The sequence below is a fragment of the Barbus barbus genome (genome assembly GCF_936440315.1).
Source record: "Barbus barbus genome assembly, chromosome: 41".
Taxonomy (NCBI): Eukaryota; Metazoa; Chordata; class Actinopteri; order Cypriniformes; family Cyprinidae; genus Barbus; species Barbus barbus.
Genome location: NC_136719.1, coordinates 22874201 through 22889720, shown reverse-complemented (window position 1 = coordinate 22889720; position 15520 = coordinate 22874201). Strand labels below are relative to the sequence as shown.

Genomic DNA, 15520 nt, shown 5'->3' with positions numbered 1-15520 from the left:
TTTGCAATACAAATTGCATTATCTTGCAATGACTGTAAAATAAACATGAAGCTCTTTCAAATATGCATTAACATGGGAAACTACAAACATGTACTTTACTTAATGTTTTGCATAAATCACAGCAATTTCACAATAAAGCGTACATTAATAGAGCCATGCAAAATGTGAAAGGAACTGTGTCCTTGTGTAAACTATTACTGTAACATTCCTTTATTGTAAGGTATAATAAAAAATAAAGCTGTAAGAAGAGAACATTTGGCCTGAATAGTACTTGGTTCTATATATCCAAAACCTGTAAGTTGGTCTTTTTATGGCGTTACATTTGTTTATAGCAGCTGATAATCTCACACAGTCACCATTATGTCATTTAGGTCCTTGCGTTTGAGGTCAGGCACTTTGGCGTCAGATGCAGGGTAGCCAACAGGAAGCAGCATTAGAAGCTTTTCATTGGCCGGTCGCTGGAGGAGGGCCCTGAGCTGAGGGCCACAGTTCAGAGGAGTCGTCGTCACGGTAACCAGCCCCACATTCTAACACAGTACATGTGAACAATGCAGACAATGGAATATTACATGTCATTCAAATCAATTAAACAAATGTTTGATTTGTGTTTTGGCGTCTGACCTGCAGAGCAGCCAGCAGAATGCCACAGGAAATGGACACGCTGATTTCATTGTAATAGTGAGTCTTTTTCTTGCTGCTGGGCAGAATTCCATACGTCTGCTTAAACACTAGAATCAGATACGGAGCCATATCCAAATACTCCTTCACCCAGTTTGTCCTGTGAAAGAGAAGTTTACTTGTTTGTAAGTCTTTATCGTTATTTAGTGAATTCTAAAGTTATATAAATTCTTAAAATAAAATTAGTTATAGAAGAACTAATATGGAAGAAACTCACCACAGGGGCTCTGGTAACACAGGAGTTTATGAAAACAATTATATTAATGATCAAATATAATATCTATATTTATCTGTAAATCCTACCAAAAATCCCATCAATAAATAATATTTATAAAACTATACTGTACTGTAAAACTATACTAATAATAATAAATGATATTATATATTACAATGTATAGTATTATCAATACTATTTCATTTTAAATATAAATATGACAATTTAAAAAAATATGCTTATTATATTACTGTATATAGTATTACAACAATGACAATAATAATAATATTTCTTATAAATATTATTATTAAATTACTTTGTATAGTGTTACAATAATATTAATAATAATGCCATCATATATTATTATTATATTACAGTTTATTATATTATACATATTATTTTTATACATAATATTATTAAATGATTGTGTATTCTATATATCATATTCAATAATAATTATATATATATTTTTTACAATAATAATAGTTTTATTATTTATTATAGTTAAATTATAATTATTGGCATCTGTTAACCAAACAAGGTTATCCATGGTAAAAAATAAAAAATAAATAAGATGGAAAAAATGTAACCACCAGGGGGCACAAATATCATAGCTAAATGCATTTAAGTCAACACTTTATTATATATGTGCCATCATTTTTAACACATAATACTTGTACATAGTAATAGTACAGTAATAAATATTATGCATACAACTATATATTATGTAGTCTCTTGTCTATTTGAAACACACCTCAGTTTCTTCAGGTCATGGACCCACTTGTCTCCCATCCTTTGCTTGTAGTTTATTTCCTCCTCCTCCTCAACAATCTCTCTGATCTTGTGTTTGACATCTGCATCAGACACCAACACAAACGTCCAGGGCTCAGTGTGAGCTCCACTCGGTGCAGTGCCTTACACACACACACACACACACACACACAGTGAATAAGTACTGAAGACAAAGGTTTGGCTTTGAATTTTTTTGTCTTTTGAGCTGAATAGGGATTAGCCACCTCTGGCAAATTCAGCCCTGATTGTGATTGCATTACCTGCAGTGCGTATGACATTGTCAATCACTTCTTTTGGTACTGGTTCTGGACTGATGAAGCGGACAGACCGTCTCAGATTCATGAGCGAGTAGAACTTCTCAGAGCGGTCCAGCATCTCAGTAGCAGAGTACTGAGCTGGGGTGTATGGGATATGAGGTAGGTTTTCTTCCTCTGTTGTGTCTAGCCAATCATCATCCTCCTCCTCTGTGCACAGATTGAGTCACCAACACCAAAAAACACAATTTCACATCGGGATGAGCATGGAAGTGTCGTGTCTTTAAAGGAATAGTTCACCCAAAAAAGAAAATTCACTGAAAATGTACTCACCCTCATGCCATCCAGTTTAGGAGAAATTTAGCATTGCATAACTTACTCAACAGTGGGTTCTCTGCAGTGAAGGGGTGCCTTCAGAATTAGTTTTTAATCAGCTGTTTGGACTCTCATTCTGACGGCACCCATTCACTGCAGAGGATCTATTGGTGAGCAAGTGATGTAATGCTATATTTCTCCAAATCTATTCCCATGAAAAACAATATAGCATGGATAGCATGAGGGTGAGTAAATGTTTCATTTTTGGGTGAACTATTTTTTCAAATTTTGAAAATGTTTGAATATGTTATCTAATGGAGGAAAATTGCCATATATGAAAAATATGATTGCATATATGCAATTAGGAAACATAAAATATTAACAGTATATACACAGCGCACATAATTGTTCAACAGACATTAAAAGGCTATTTTGAAAGTGGGCTGTAATAGAGCATATTGCAACATCTTAAGCGAGACTTATTTGGACTTTAACCTTTGCATTCGGTTCAAAACTCTTTGCCAGCATGGAGTTCTTACCTTCTTTGAGATCTCAAATTTTAAGATCTCTTCAAAAGTTCTGCATCAATACGCTCGACTTGGTGCCCTCTTCAAAGACATCTTCACATAAATGCTATTGTTGCTTTCCACTCTTGTACTGACTCGAACCATTTGTTCATTGAATTGATCATGTGCTTTACTGTTTTACATCCTGGTGTACTTTTGTACAGTTTAGTAGTTTTGCATAAATATATTTTTTATATATGCATAAGATGACTTATGATGGGTTTTGCAGATGTTTGTGGCAAATAAATATTTTTGCAAACACTACATTTACTATTGAAAACATATATATTCATTTTTAAGATAAAATTAGAAACATGTATAGACAGGACAGTGCATGCAAAAGTAAAAGATACAGTAAATTCCTGTCACTTACTCCTTAATATTACTGTAGTATGTGTGTTTTACTAGTGATGCAAGTGTACCGTTGTGTTTCCTGCTGATTTTTGTATCATCCTGCAGATCCTCGTCCACCCATGGTCTGGCTGTCTGATCTGAACGCTTCTGCTTTGATCTGGGCTCTCTCCTTTGGGAGTTTTTGAAGAGAAACCCGATTATCACACACAAAACCGCCACGAACACAGGAGTAAGAGACGAAAACACCACCATGATGAACGAGTGAAGTCTGAAGAAGGAGTTTCTCTCAAGTTCACTCAAAGGGGAGGGACTCACTGTCTTCTGTTAATATTAAACAGCTCCCAGTGAACATCACACACAAATTAGTCATTCATATATCTGTAATACTTTTAATAATTATAAACTTAGTTTAGAGTTATCAATTATTTAATATTGTTTTAAAATATATCCTAAAAATGTAATAATTAAAAAAAATACATATAATATTCATTCTGCACGTTACATCGATACAACCTCAGTAGTTGGCGACAAGTAACTGTCTTTGAGTGAGTCATTGAATCATTCATTCGACCCATTCATTCAAAGACATTGAGTCAGTCAGGGACCAATCACCACCACCTCCTCCTCAGATTTGATTCTTTAGTGGCTTCCTTTGGAAATATTTTCGTTGGTGGAGCAAAATCTTAGTTACTTGATATGAACTTCTTGTTTATTGAACTGTTGTATAAAAGCAATATCATGCCCGTCTACATAATTTCGACATGAGCAGGGATTAACAGCTCATGCTTGTCTAATAGGCTATTACTTAAATATAGGCTATCTTACATATTAAATATATAATGTATCTAGGATATGTGAAACATACAGTATCTCACAGAAGTGAGTACACCCCTCACATTTTTGTAAATATTTTATTATATCTTTTCATGTGACAACACTGAAGAAATTACACTTTACTACAAAGTAAAGTAGTGAGTGTACAGCTTGTATAACAGTATAAATTTGCTGTCCACTCAAAATAACTCAACACACAGCCATTAATGTCTTATTTTATTTAAGTAAGCATTTATTTTATTTATTTTGCAGTGTCACAAAAGAATGTAACAGAGATTGAACTACATGACTGCACTCAAGCAAAAGTAAAGAGAAAATTACTCTATCACCTGAGTGGTCATTGAAGCTGGCCAGTCATCTCCTTGCAATGTTTGGCTATCTGTATATGCATGCTCGACACACATATGCATGCTCAACACATGCAGAGGACAGAATAATGTCTAAACCAATGGCCACAAAATTGAGTACACCCCTAAGTGAAAATGTCCAAATTGGGCCCAAAGTGTCAATATTTTGTGTGGCCACCATTATTTTCCAGCACTGCCTTAACCCTCTTGGGCATGGAGTTCACCAGAGCTTCACAGGTTGCCACTGGAGTCCTCTTCCATTCCTCCATGACGACATCACGGAGCTGGTGGATGTTAGAGACCTTGCGCTCCTCCACCTTCAGTGAACATCACACACAAATTAGTCATTCATATATCTGTAATACGTTTAATAATTATAAACTTAGTTTAGAGTTATCAATTATTTAATATTGTTTTAACATATATCCTAATTGATGCATTAATTGTTCACATTGATGCAGAACCCCCACAGATGCTCAATAGGGTTTAGGTCTGGAGATATGTTTGGCCAGTCCATCACCTTTACCCTCAGCTTCTTTAGCAAGGCAGTGGTCGTCTTGGAGGTGTGTTTGGGGTCAACAGTCGTTATCATGTTGGAAGCGCAGATGGGATTTTTTAACTGGGGGGGGCAAGCTGTCAGCAGTCCATTTGGGGGGGTGGGGGTGAGAGGGTGTGCCCGAAGCATTGCCCGAAGCCAACACGGATGAGTTGTGTGAGACAAAGCTAAATCAACGTTACTCACCTATCAAAAAGACACAACACAACCTCGGCGTCCGATTCGAGCCCTTCTTGCTCCTTGAGTTTCTCTCCACCACTGGAAAGCTGCTCCGATATATATTTACACGGGTCCTACCTCTTGCCTGATCGTAACCCTTCTTTTTAGTGTTTTGTTTCTATGATATTTTCCTCTTTTTTTATCTGCGATCTCTCTCTATCTGTAATCGATCTGCTAATCCGTCCTGTGCACTCAAATAGAGCGCTCTCTTCTCGTTATCAGTACAAGACACGCCCCCTTACTGCTGATTGGCTACACATGTTTTGGGACTCGGTCAGACACTGAGGTCAAAAGCGTTTTTCAAAAATGGCTTAGTGCATGTGGCATGGCCGCAACTACTTAGGCTAATGTACATAGTGGAAACCCTGATTAATCCTCCATATACCGATGTTGCCTTTCGTAGAGACAGTGAGGGGGACGCACTGCGGCTCTGGTCTCTGCTTCAGTATGTCACAGTACATGTTGGCATTCATGGTTCCCTCAATGAACTGTAGCTCCCCAGTAACGGCAGCACTCATGCAGCCCCAGACCATGACACTCCCACCACCATGCTTGACTGTAGGCAAGATACACTTGTCTTTGTACTCCTCACCTGGTTGCCGCCACACACGCTTGACACCATCTGAACCAAATAAGTTTATCTTGGTCTCATAGTTATCTTGGTTCCAGTAATCCATGTCCTTAGTCTGCTTGTCTTCAACAAACTGTTTGCAGGCTTTCTTGTGCATCATCCTTCTGGGATGACAGCCATGCAGACCAATTTGATGCAGTGTGCAGCATATGGTCTGAGCACTGACAGGCTGACCCCCCACCCCTTCAACCTCTGCAGCAATGCTGACAGCACTCATACGTCTATTTCCCAAACACAACCTCTGGATATGACGCTGAGCATGTGCACTCAACTACTTTGGTCGACCATGGCGAGGCCTGTTCTGAGTGGAACCTGTCCTGTTAAACTGCTGTATGGTGTTGCCACCGTGCTGCAGCTCAGTTTCAGGGTCTTGGGAATCTTCTTATAGCCTACGCCCTCTTTATGTAGAGCAACAATTCTTTTTTTCAGATCCTCAGAAAGTTCTTTGCCATGAGGAGCCATGTTGAACTTCCAGTGACCAGTATGAGAGACTGAGAGCGATAACACCAAATTTAACACACCTGCTCCCCATTCACACCTGAGACCTTGTAACACTAACGAGTCACATGACACCAGGGAGAGTAAATGGCTGATTGGGCCCAATTTGGACATTTTGACTTAGGGGTGTACTCACTTTTGTGGCCAGCGGTATAGACATTAATGGCTGTGTGTTGAGTTATTTTGAGGGGACAGCACATTTACACTGTTATATAAGCTGTACACTCACTAATTTACAGTGTAGCAAAGTGTAATTTCCTCAGTGTTGTCACATGAAAAGATATAATAAAATATTTACAAAAATGTGAGGGGGGTACTCACTTCTGTGAGATATTGTGTATCTTAATCAAATCATAATTTTGTATCATAACGTATGACAGCCTATAATAACATAACTTATTATAAATAACTAATTTATAATGAAATAGTAGGCCTGATTCTGAAATTAAATTTAATTAATAAATAGGCCTAAATAAATAAATAATATTGGAGGCGCTGCTGTCTCATTTAAATCTTCTTAAAGCATATAGGCTACTTAGCATCAAAATCAACAAACAAACATATTTTTCTTATAACTGCATGGGATTTGCCTTGAAAAGACATGAAAACGAAGGGCCTAAACAACATGCTGTAAAGTAAATTACACATTACAGACAGAATTATTAGATGGTTAAGGGAAGGGGTAGGCAACGTCGGTCCTGGAGTGCCGCTGTCCTGTAGAGTTTAGCTCCAACCCTAATCCAACACACCTGAACAAGCTAAACAAATCTTCAGAATTACTAGGGCTACATTTTTTTCAGGGTTGGAGCTAAACTCTGCAGGACATTGGCACTCCAGCACCGACATTGCCTACCCCTGGTTTAGGGCATATTTCATTTTTCTCTGGTGTGCTTAGACTGCAAGAAATCCACCACAAAACAGCTACTAGAAAAAAAAAAATCGAGCAAATATCAGAGCCACAGTGCTGTTGACACAACATTTATTAATTTAATTGAAAATCTCTCTCTCGCACACTCACACCATGTATTCACATCTGAATGATGAGCTCAAAGTTAATTTAATGATATCAATCATAATAGCAGATAAAAATAACACTCCTTCCCAGAGGTGCATTTCATATCACAAAATGAAAATGGTCTGTCATTACTGCACTTTTGCCAATGTTTACAATTCCAAAGAAAACGTACGTTCTGATATGCTAGCAATATGAAAGCTTATATTTATTTACTCACTTAGGATTTATGTTGTCACACACCACTGATGGTAATTTAAAGGTCATGCAAAGGACATTTTGTAGTAGATGTTGTTCTGTTGTTGCTTTTATTATGGAAATCACGTCATTTGCGTCACTGTATGGTGTTTTTCTCACAGACATTAAATAATCAAAACAGATGGCATGCGGTTACGGTCTTGAATCTGTCTGCAATAGTGTTGTTGCTTTACACACACACACACACACACTAAGGCACATGTTTACTTGCATGTTTTTAAGAGCTCTTAATCTACTTTACAGTAGCATCTGTGACCACACTATCATATCTGACCTGTATAAACCTGTATATCAGATCACTGTATGCCATTAAATGCACATAAAATTAGTTCACCCAAAAATGAAAGCTTTCAGAGAATTAACTTACCATCAGGCCATTCCAAGATGTAAATGAGTTTGTTATTTAATCAAAACAGATTTGGAGAAATTTATCATTACATCACTTGCTCACAAATGGATCCTTTGCAGCGAATGGGTGCCGTCAGAATGAGAGACCAAACAGCTGATAAAAACATCACAATAATCCACAAGTAATCCACACAACTCCAGTCCATCAGTTAACATCTTATGAAGCGAAAAGCTGCGTGTTTGTAAGAAACAAATCCATAAATAAGATATTTTAACTTTAAACTATTGCTTCTGGTTTCCATAATCCATAATAACACTTTCTCCAGTAAAACAGTCCATGCCCTGTTGTTCTCTCACATCAAAATCCACTCACATAAACTCTTTTGGCTTGTAAACTCGATCTGTGCATATTTCTCTCCTGATTCAGATGGGATGACTTTTTCATTGGAGAAAGCAATAGTATGATATAAAGAGGACTCATATTTAGCTAGTTTGAAGTAAAAAAAAATGTCTTGATATATTTGTTTCTCACAAACGTGCAGCTTTTCACTTAAACGTTAAAAGATGGACTGGAGTTGTGTGGTTTACTTGTGGATTATTGGGATGTTTTCTATCAGATGTTTTATACATTTTAACATGTTTTATAATTGTATTTTTAAAGATATGAATCATCTGAAAAGCATTTAATCTCTGACATTATAGAAAACACTGTGAAAATGTCAAAACATGTTATTTTTACTGTTCAGTGATTCAGCCTTGACGCTGAACACAGTCATGCTGTGATGGTTAGAAAATCTCAGAAACTCATTTGCGCTAATTACATTTCAGTGTGAGGATAACAAGTGTGTCTAACACCCAATTTCTGTTTGGAAAGGGAGACGAATTTCTGCCCAGTCAGATTTCAGCATCACACATCTATATCACATCCATTTCATGCCTTCCAATCTCAGCATCACTCTAAGTGGGAAATATGCAGCCTGACCGAAACCAATATGAATGTAAGAGTAGTAAAAACTGTTTTCATATTATGAATATCATTTTTTTAATGATCAGTAAAAAGCAAGAGACTTAATAGTCTAATCTAGCAGGAAGAACTTTGCAAGTTAAATGTCAAAGCTGAATTGCAGCTATTAGTGTGGCTTTGATAATTGAAGTAAATGACTCCATTTTGACTGAACAGCTTGGTCTATTTTTATCCCCTAAACTAGTTTCATCATAGTTGAATAGAAAACCCTCTTCATTGCCACTTTATAGTCATGTTATTGTAGCTCTGTATCAGTCCACTGGACTATAGAAACAGTTCCTGGAGTTCAACTGGTAGACCACAGAAACACAAGGCCATCGGTTTAGTGTCAAGTTTTTCTTAAACTATGTGCACTTTTGACCTTTTGGACAAATAGAAATAGAAAATACAGTTTTTATGTCCCCACTAGATTTAGTTTGTTTATTAATAACAGTCCAGACCACAAAATAATGTATTTCTGTATAGTTTTCATTACATATTATTTTGGTAATTCAGCTTAAACTAAATGAAAAACTAAGTTATTTAAAAAAAAAAAAAAAAATTTTTAATAAAAAGTTATTTTTCAAAAACTCAATCAAAAACTAAAATTTAATTTGTTGCCTTGGCAGCTGAAATATATATATATATATATATCATAGTCGTTTAGCAGACGCTTTTATCCAAAGTGACTTACAAATAAGAAAAAGGAACTAAAACTAAAAGTTAACACTCTGTAAATACTCGATACACACCCATTTAAGAAAATACAGAAATTAAATAAAATTGACAAATGCATACAACAACATTTCAATAGTAAACATAAAAACTGATTTAAAAATATAAAAAGATATAAAAGATATACAAATATGATTAAAAGATGAATATGAGACAAAACTATAGAATATCACATTTCATTATTGGGTGATTCAAGACATAGATGTTTTACCAGCTAAGACGTTCAGCACTTTTAGAGTTTCATCCCTCTATCTGATGTGAGCATAAGTATTGGAACAGTTGCCTCACAGGTCTTTCTAAGTGATCAGCTGTGTCCTGTTGCATTAATTCTTCAGATATTAAAAGCAGGGAATGTGTCGTATCAGTTATATCCATTACTTCTGTATTCTGAATCTTGCAATCGATGATGACACACACAAACCAGGATGAAGATGAGGGAGCTGACTTTGAGAGAAAAGCAAGCAATTTGGATGCTTAAAGAAAAGAGGAAGTCAGTTAGAGCTCTAGCAAAAACAAAGGGCATGGAGAAATCAAGAGTTTGAGACACCAGCAACCAACAATGACCTGATCGGCTCAGAAAACAACAGTAGTTGATGACAGACAAATCATGAAAGCTGTGAAAATGAATCCTAAAAGACGTGTCTGTAAAATCAGCAACAACTTCCAGAAAGCTGGGGTGATGCTCTGACAATCTACTGTCCTCAGGAGACTTTGACACAGAATTACAGATGCTACACAGCAAGATGCAAAACTCTGACCAGCACCAAAAATAGAAAGGCAAGATTAGAGTTTGCAAAAAAGCACAAAGGTGAGCCAGAAGAGTTTTGGAACTGTGTTTATGGACCGATGAGACAAAGATGAACCTTTATCTAAGTGATGGGAAAGCAAACATGTGGAGAAAAAAAAGGGAACTGCAATGATCCCAAGCATACAGCCTCATCTGTCAAATCTCCAGATTTAAATCTGACTGAACATGAATTTCACCAGCTGAAGAGGAGAGTAAAGGCAGAAACTCCCCAAAACAAGCAACAATTGGAATCGGCTGCATTAAAGGCTGGGAAAAGTATTTCAAAGGATGAGACCAAGAGTCTGGTGATGTCTATGGGTCACAGACTCACTGCTGTGATTGTGCACAAGGGATCTGCAACTAAATAATAGCTTTTAATCTTTTATATCTGCCTTATGTTCAACTGTCCCAATACTTATGCTCACATCAATGAGTGGGATGGACTCTAAAAGTGCTGTTCTTTTTATTTGGTAAAACATATGTGTTGAAATGGCTAATAATAAAATGTGATATTCTGTAGTTTTGTCTCATATTCATATTTTAATTATATTTGTAAATGTCTTGACTCCACCGCCAACAGAGCAATTTTGTCTTTACTGTTCCAATACTTATATATATACATACAGTGCCCTCCATATGCATGTACACACACACACACACACACACACACACACACATACATATATATATATATATATAATATAAATATTTTTTAAATAAAATGCCAGCCTTCTTTGACTCGCTAAGGCTAAAAACACTTTATTAGAGGTAAAATTGTCTGGTAGATAATACAGCATAGTTTTTATTTTTAATCTATAAAACTGTACTGATGTAAATATCTTTTTCACACAGTAGTAGATTTTCATAGTATACTGAAAGTCTGGGACAAGGAAATGTGACCTTCATATAAAAAAATAAAATAAAATTTTTTAGAACTCTCTAATAATAAAATAAATAAATAAATAAATAACTAAAAAACCCTGGGACAACAAAATGACCAGAATGGGGGAAAAAGCCATAACTTGAAGCAGTAATTTGTGCTTAGTAGTAGTAGTGGAACAGGAGAATTTCAGCAGCTACAGTGATAGACTAATAATAGTAGCAGTAATACAAGTGTAGTAGTGCTGCTGGAACTGAAGGCTGCTGTAATGGCTATAAAGTGAATGGAGCCTGATAGCACTAGCGGTATTCCAGTACTTACATGTCTCTAGAGACAGACTGTGTTTACTGGAGTGAAATAAACCAATTACAGTTCACTCACACCATACACACGTGACAGCAGTGGGATTGTATGCGTGTTTCTGAAGAGCTTTCAGGCCTGGCGTTTCTCCACAGATCTGGGTCAGTGCTGGGCAGTTTAAATATTAACCAATAAAAACACAAGTCTGCATCTGCTGCTCAAAATTTATTGGCCTCTACAAGTAAGATTTTCTTCAAAAATAAAACATGATTAGAGTTTGCAGTTAATGGTCACATGTTATTTATTTAAATTACTTAACTGAATTCAGTTTAAATCTCTTGCTTAGATCTTGAAACACTAAGATTATTGTTCTTGTTTTCATGACTAAGTTTCTGTGTATCTTCAGATAAGATGGTGGGTGAAGGTTTATTGGACTACTGTTCTTTTGATTATCCTAATGCGCCAGTTTACCAATAGGAAGTTTCTTCTGTGCAGAGCAAGCATTCAAGCACTCAATATTAGAATTTTCTTTTATTAAACTACTTGTATAAAAGGAATATCACACTCACAATAGCTCAGCAGCATTCTTCTTCATGTGATATTGCTGATATGTACTGTATATAATCATACAGACACATGTATGAATGTATCTATCTATCTATCTATCTATCTATCTATCTATCTATCTATCTATCTATCTATCTATCTATCTATCTATCTATCTATCTATCTATCTATCTATCTATCTATCTATCTATCTATCTATCTATCTATCTATCTATCTATCTATCTATCTATCCACAACCCGAATTCTGGAAATGCTGGGACATTTTTTAAATTTGAATAAAATGAAAACTAAAAGAATTTCAAATCACATGAGCCAATATTTTATTCACAATAGAACATAGAGAACATAAATGTTTAAATTGAGAGATTTCACACTTTTATCCACTAAATGAGCTCGTTTCAAATTTGATGCCTGCTACAGTTCTCAAAACAGTTGGCACGGAGGCAACAAAGGGCTGAAAAAGCAATAAGTTTTGAAAAGATTCATCTGGGAGACCATCTAGCAACTAATTAAGTTAATTTACATCAGGTCTGTAACATGATTAGCTATAAAAGGGATGTCTTAGAGAGGCACAGTCTCTCAGAAGTAAAGATGGGCAGAGGCTCTCCAGTCTGTGAAAGAGTGCTTAAAAAGATTGTGGAATACATTAAAAACAACATTCCTCAATGTCAAACTGCAAAGGCTTTGCAAATCTCATCATCTACAGTGCAAAACATCATCAAAAGATTCAGAGAAACTGGAGAAATCTATGTGCGTAAGGGACAAGGTCGAAGACCTTTGTTGGATGCCCGTGGTCTTTGGGCCCTCAGACAACACTGCATCACTCATCGGCATGATTCTGTCATTGACATTACTAAATGGGCCCAGGAATACGTCCAGAAACCACTGTCGGTAAACACAATCCGCCGTGCCATCTGCAGATGCCAACTAAAGCTCTATCATGCAAAAATAAAGCCATATGTGAACATGGTCCAGAAGCGCCGTTGTGTCCTGTGGGCCAAGGCTCATTTAAAATGGACTGTTTCAAAGTGGAAAAGTGTTCTATGGTCAGACGAGTCCAAATTTGACATTCTTGTTGGAAATCACGGACGCCGTGTACTCTGGGCTAAAGAGGAGGGAGACCTTCCAGCCTGTTATCAGCGTTCAGTTTAAAAGCCAGCGTCTTTGATGGTATGAGGGTGCATAAGTGCATACAATATGGGCAGCTTGCATGTTTTGGAAGGAATTTTGAATGCTGAAAGGTATATAAAGGTTTTAGAGCAGCATATGCTCCCCTCCAGACGACGCCTATTTCAGGGAAGGCCTTGTGTATTTCAGCAGGACAATGCAAAACCACATACTGCAGCTATTACAACAGCATGGCTTCGTAGTAGAGGAGTCCGGGTGCTGAATTGACCTGCCTGCAGTCCAGATCTTTCACCTATAGAGAACATTTGGCGCATCATGAAACAAAAAATACGTCAAAGACGACCACGAACTCTTCAGCAGCTGGAAACCTATATCAGGCAAGAATGGGACCAAATTCCAACACCAAAACTCCAGAAACTCATAACCTCGATGCCCAGATGTCTTCAAACTGTTTTGAAAAGAAGAGGAGATGCTACACCATGGTAAACATGCCCACGTCCCAACTATTTTGAGACCCGTAGCAGGCATCAAATTTGAAATTAGCTCATTTTGTGCATAAAATTGTAAAATTTCTCAGTTTAAACATTTGTTATGTTATCTACAGTGGTGTGAAAAAGTGTTGGCCTCCTTCCTGATTTTTTATTTTTTTGCATGTTTGTCACACTTTAATGTTTCAGATCATCAAACAAATTTAAATATTAATCAAAGATAACACAAGTAAACACAACATGCAGTTTTTGAATGAAGTTTTGTTATTATGAAGGGAAAACAAAATCCAAACCCACATGGCCCTGTGTGAAAAAGTGCTTGCCCCTAAACCTAATAACTGGTTGGGCCACCCTTAGCAGCAACAACTGCAATCAAGCGTTTGTGATAACTTGCAATGAGTCTGTTACAGCGCTGTGGAGGAATTTTGGCCCACTCATCTTGGCAGAATTGTTGTAATTCAGCCACATTGGAGGGTTTTCCAGCATGAACCGCCTTTTTAAGGTCATACCACAGCATCTCAATAGGATTCAGGTCAGGACTTTGACTAGGCCACTCCAAAGTCTTCATTTTGTTTTTCTTCAGCCATTCAGAGGTGGATTTACTGGTGTGTTTTGGATCATTGTCCTGCTGCAGAACCCAAGTTCGCTTCAGCTTGAGGTCACGAACAGATGGCCGGACATTGTCCTACAGGATTTTTTGGTAGACAGCTGAATTCATGGTTCCATTTATCACAGCAAGGTCCTGAAGCAGCAAAACAGCCCCAGACCATCACACTACCACCACCATATTTTACTGTTGGTATGATGTTCTTTTTCTGAAATGCTGTGTTAGTTTTACGCCAGATGTAATGGGACACGCACCTTCCAAAAAGTTCAAGTTCAGTAGGTGTGGCAAACTGAATTCAGGTGTGATAAACCACAGTCATGTTTTAACGGGGGGGCATTGAACTGCTGGTTCGTTTGGCCAGAGGAGAACTGGCCCCCGACTGAGCCTGGTTTCTCCCAAGGTTTTTTCTCCATTCTGTCTCTGATGGAGTTTTGGTTCCTTGCCGCTGTCGCCTCTGGCTTGCTTAGTTGGGGACAATTCATTTCCAGCGATATCGTCGACCTGATTGCAATTTTTTTTTTTCATTTTACATTATTGACACACTATTTCCTTTTTTTTTTGGATATTGTGCAGTTGCTTTGACACAATTTACATTGTTAAAAGCGCTATATAAATAAAGGTGACTTGACTTGACTAACGTGAATAAAATATTTCATATATAATATCAATATCACAATATCATACTTATATATCATAAATTATAATTATCACAGTAATTTTTGCTGAGCACTTATCTGAAAACAGCATTAAACTGTCAAAGAAGCTTGTTCATTATAAATAGATTCATTTTTAATGATTCATGTAACATTTGGCTTGTTTTGATCAATGAATGAATTATTTTGTTTCTTTTGGACAGTTTTCAGAAATGCACAAATGCATGAATGAATATTCTGTCTTCATGGTGGTTCTGGGAAATGCAGAGAGGAGCGTGTATTTTAAATTCTGCTGCATGTGGCTTTTTAATCTTCCTCGCATGGCAAACCACTGATTGCATTGCTGGGTGGCAGATGCTACGGTTCTGTCTTATCCTGTCCTCTGGCACACGCACTCTAATATTGGCATGATAGATATAAGAGAGTTAGAGAAACAAATTAATGAGACAAGAGGAGGGTGAAAGAAAAAGACATGCAAAGAGGACAACAGTGCAG

General features: G+C 36.9%; 2 protein-coding genes across 5 annotated transcripts in view; one reads left to right on the top strand and one right to left on the bottom strand.

The window, feature by feature from the left end:
* The window catches only part of LOC306860169 (F-actin-monooxygenase mical1-like), a 359843-nt gene that overhangs the window by 126182 nt on the left and 218141 nt on the right, over window positions 1-15520 (top strand). The window lies entirely within an intron of this gene.
* Window positions 79-3443, bottom strand: LOC306860203 (iodotyrosine deiodinase-like). Its single transcript, XM_079401775.1, has 5 exons — window positions 3242-3443; window positions 1945-2148; window positions 1647-1806; window positions 622-778; window positions 79-527 (listed from the first exon to the last, which is right to left on the bottom strand). The coding sequence occupies exons 1-5, from the start codon at window positions 3423-3425 to the stop codon at window positions 345-347; spliced, it is 888 nt and encodes a 295-aa protein (XP_079257901.1). The 5' UTR covers window positions 3426-3443; the 3' UTR covers window positions 79-344.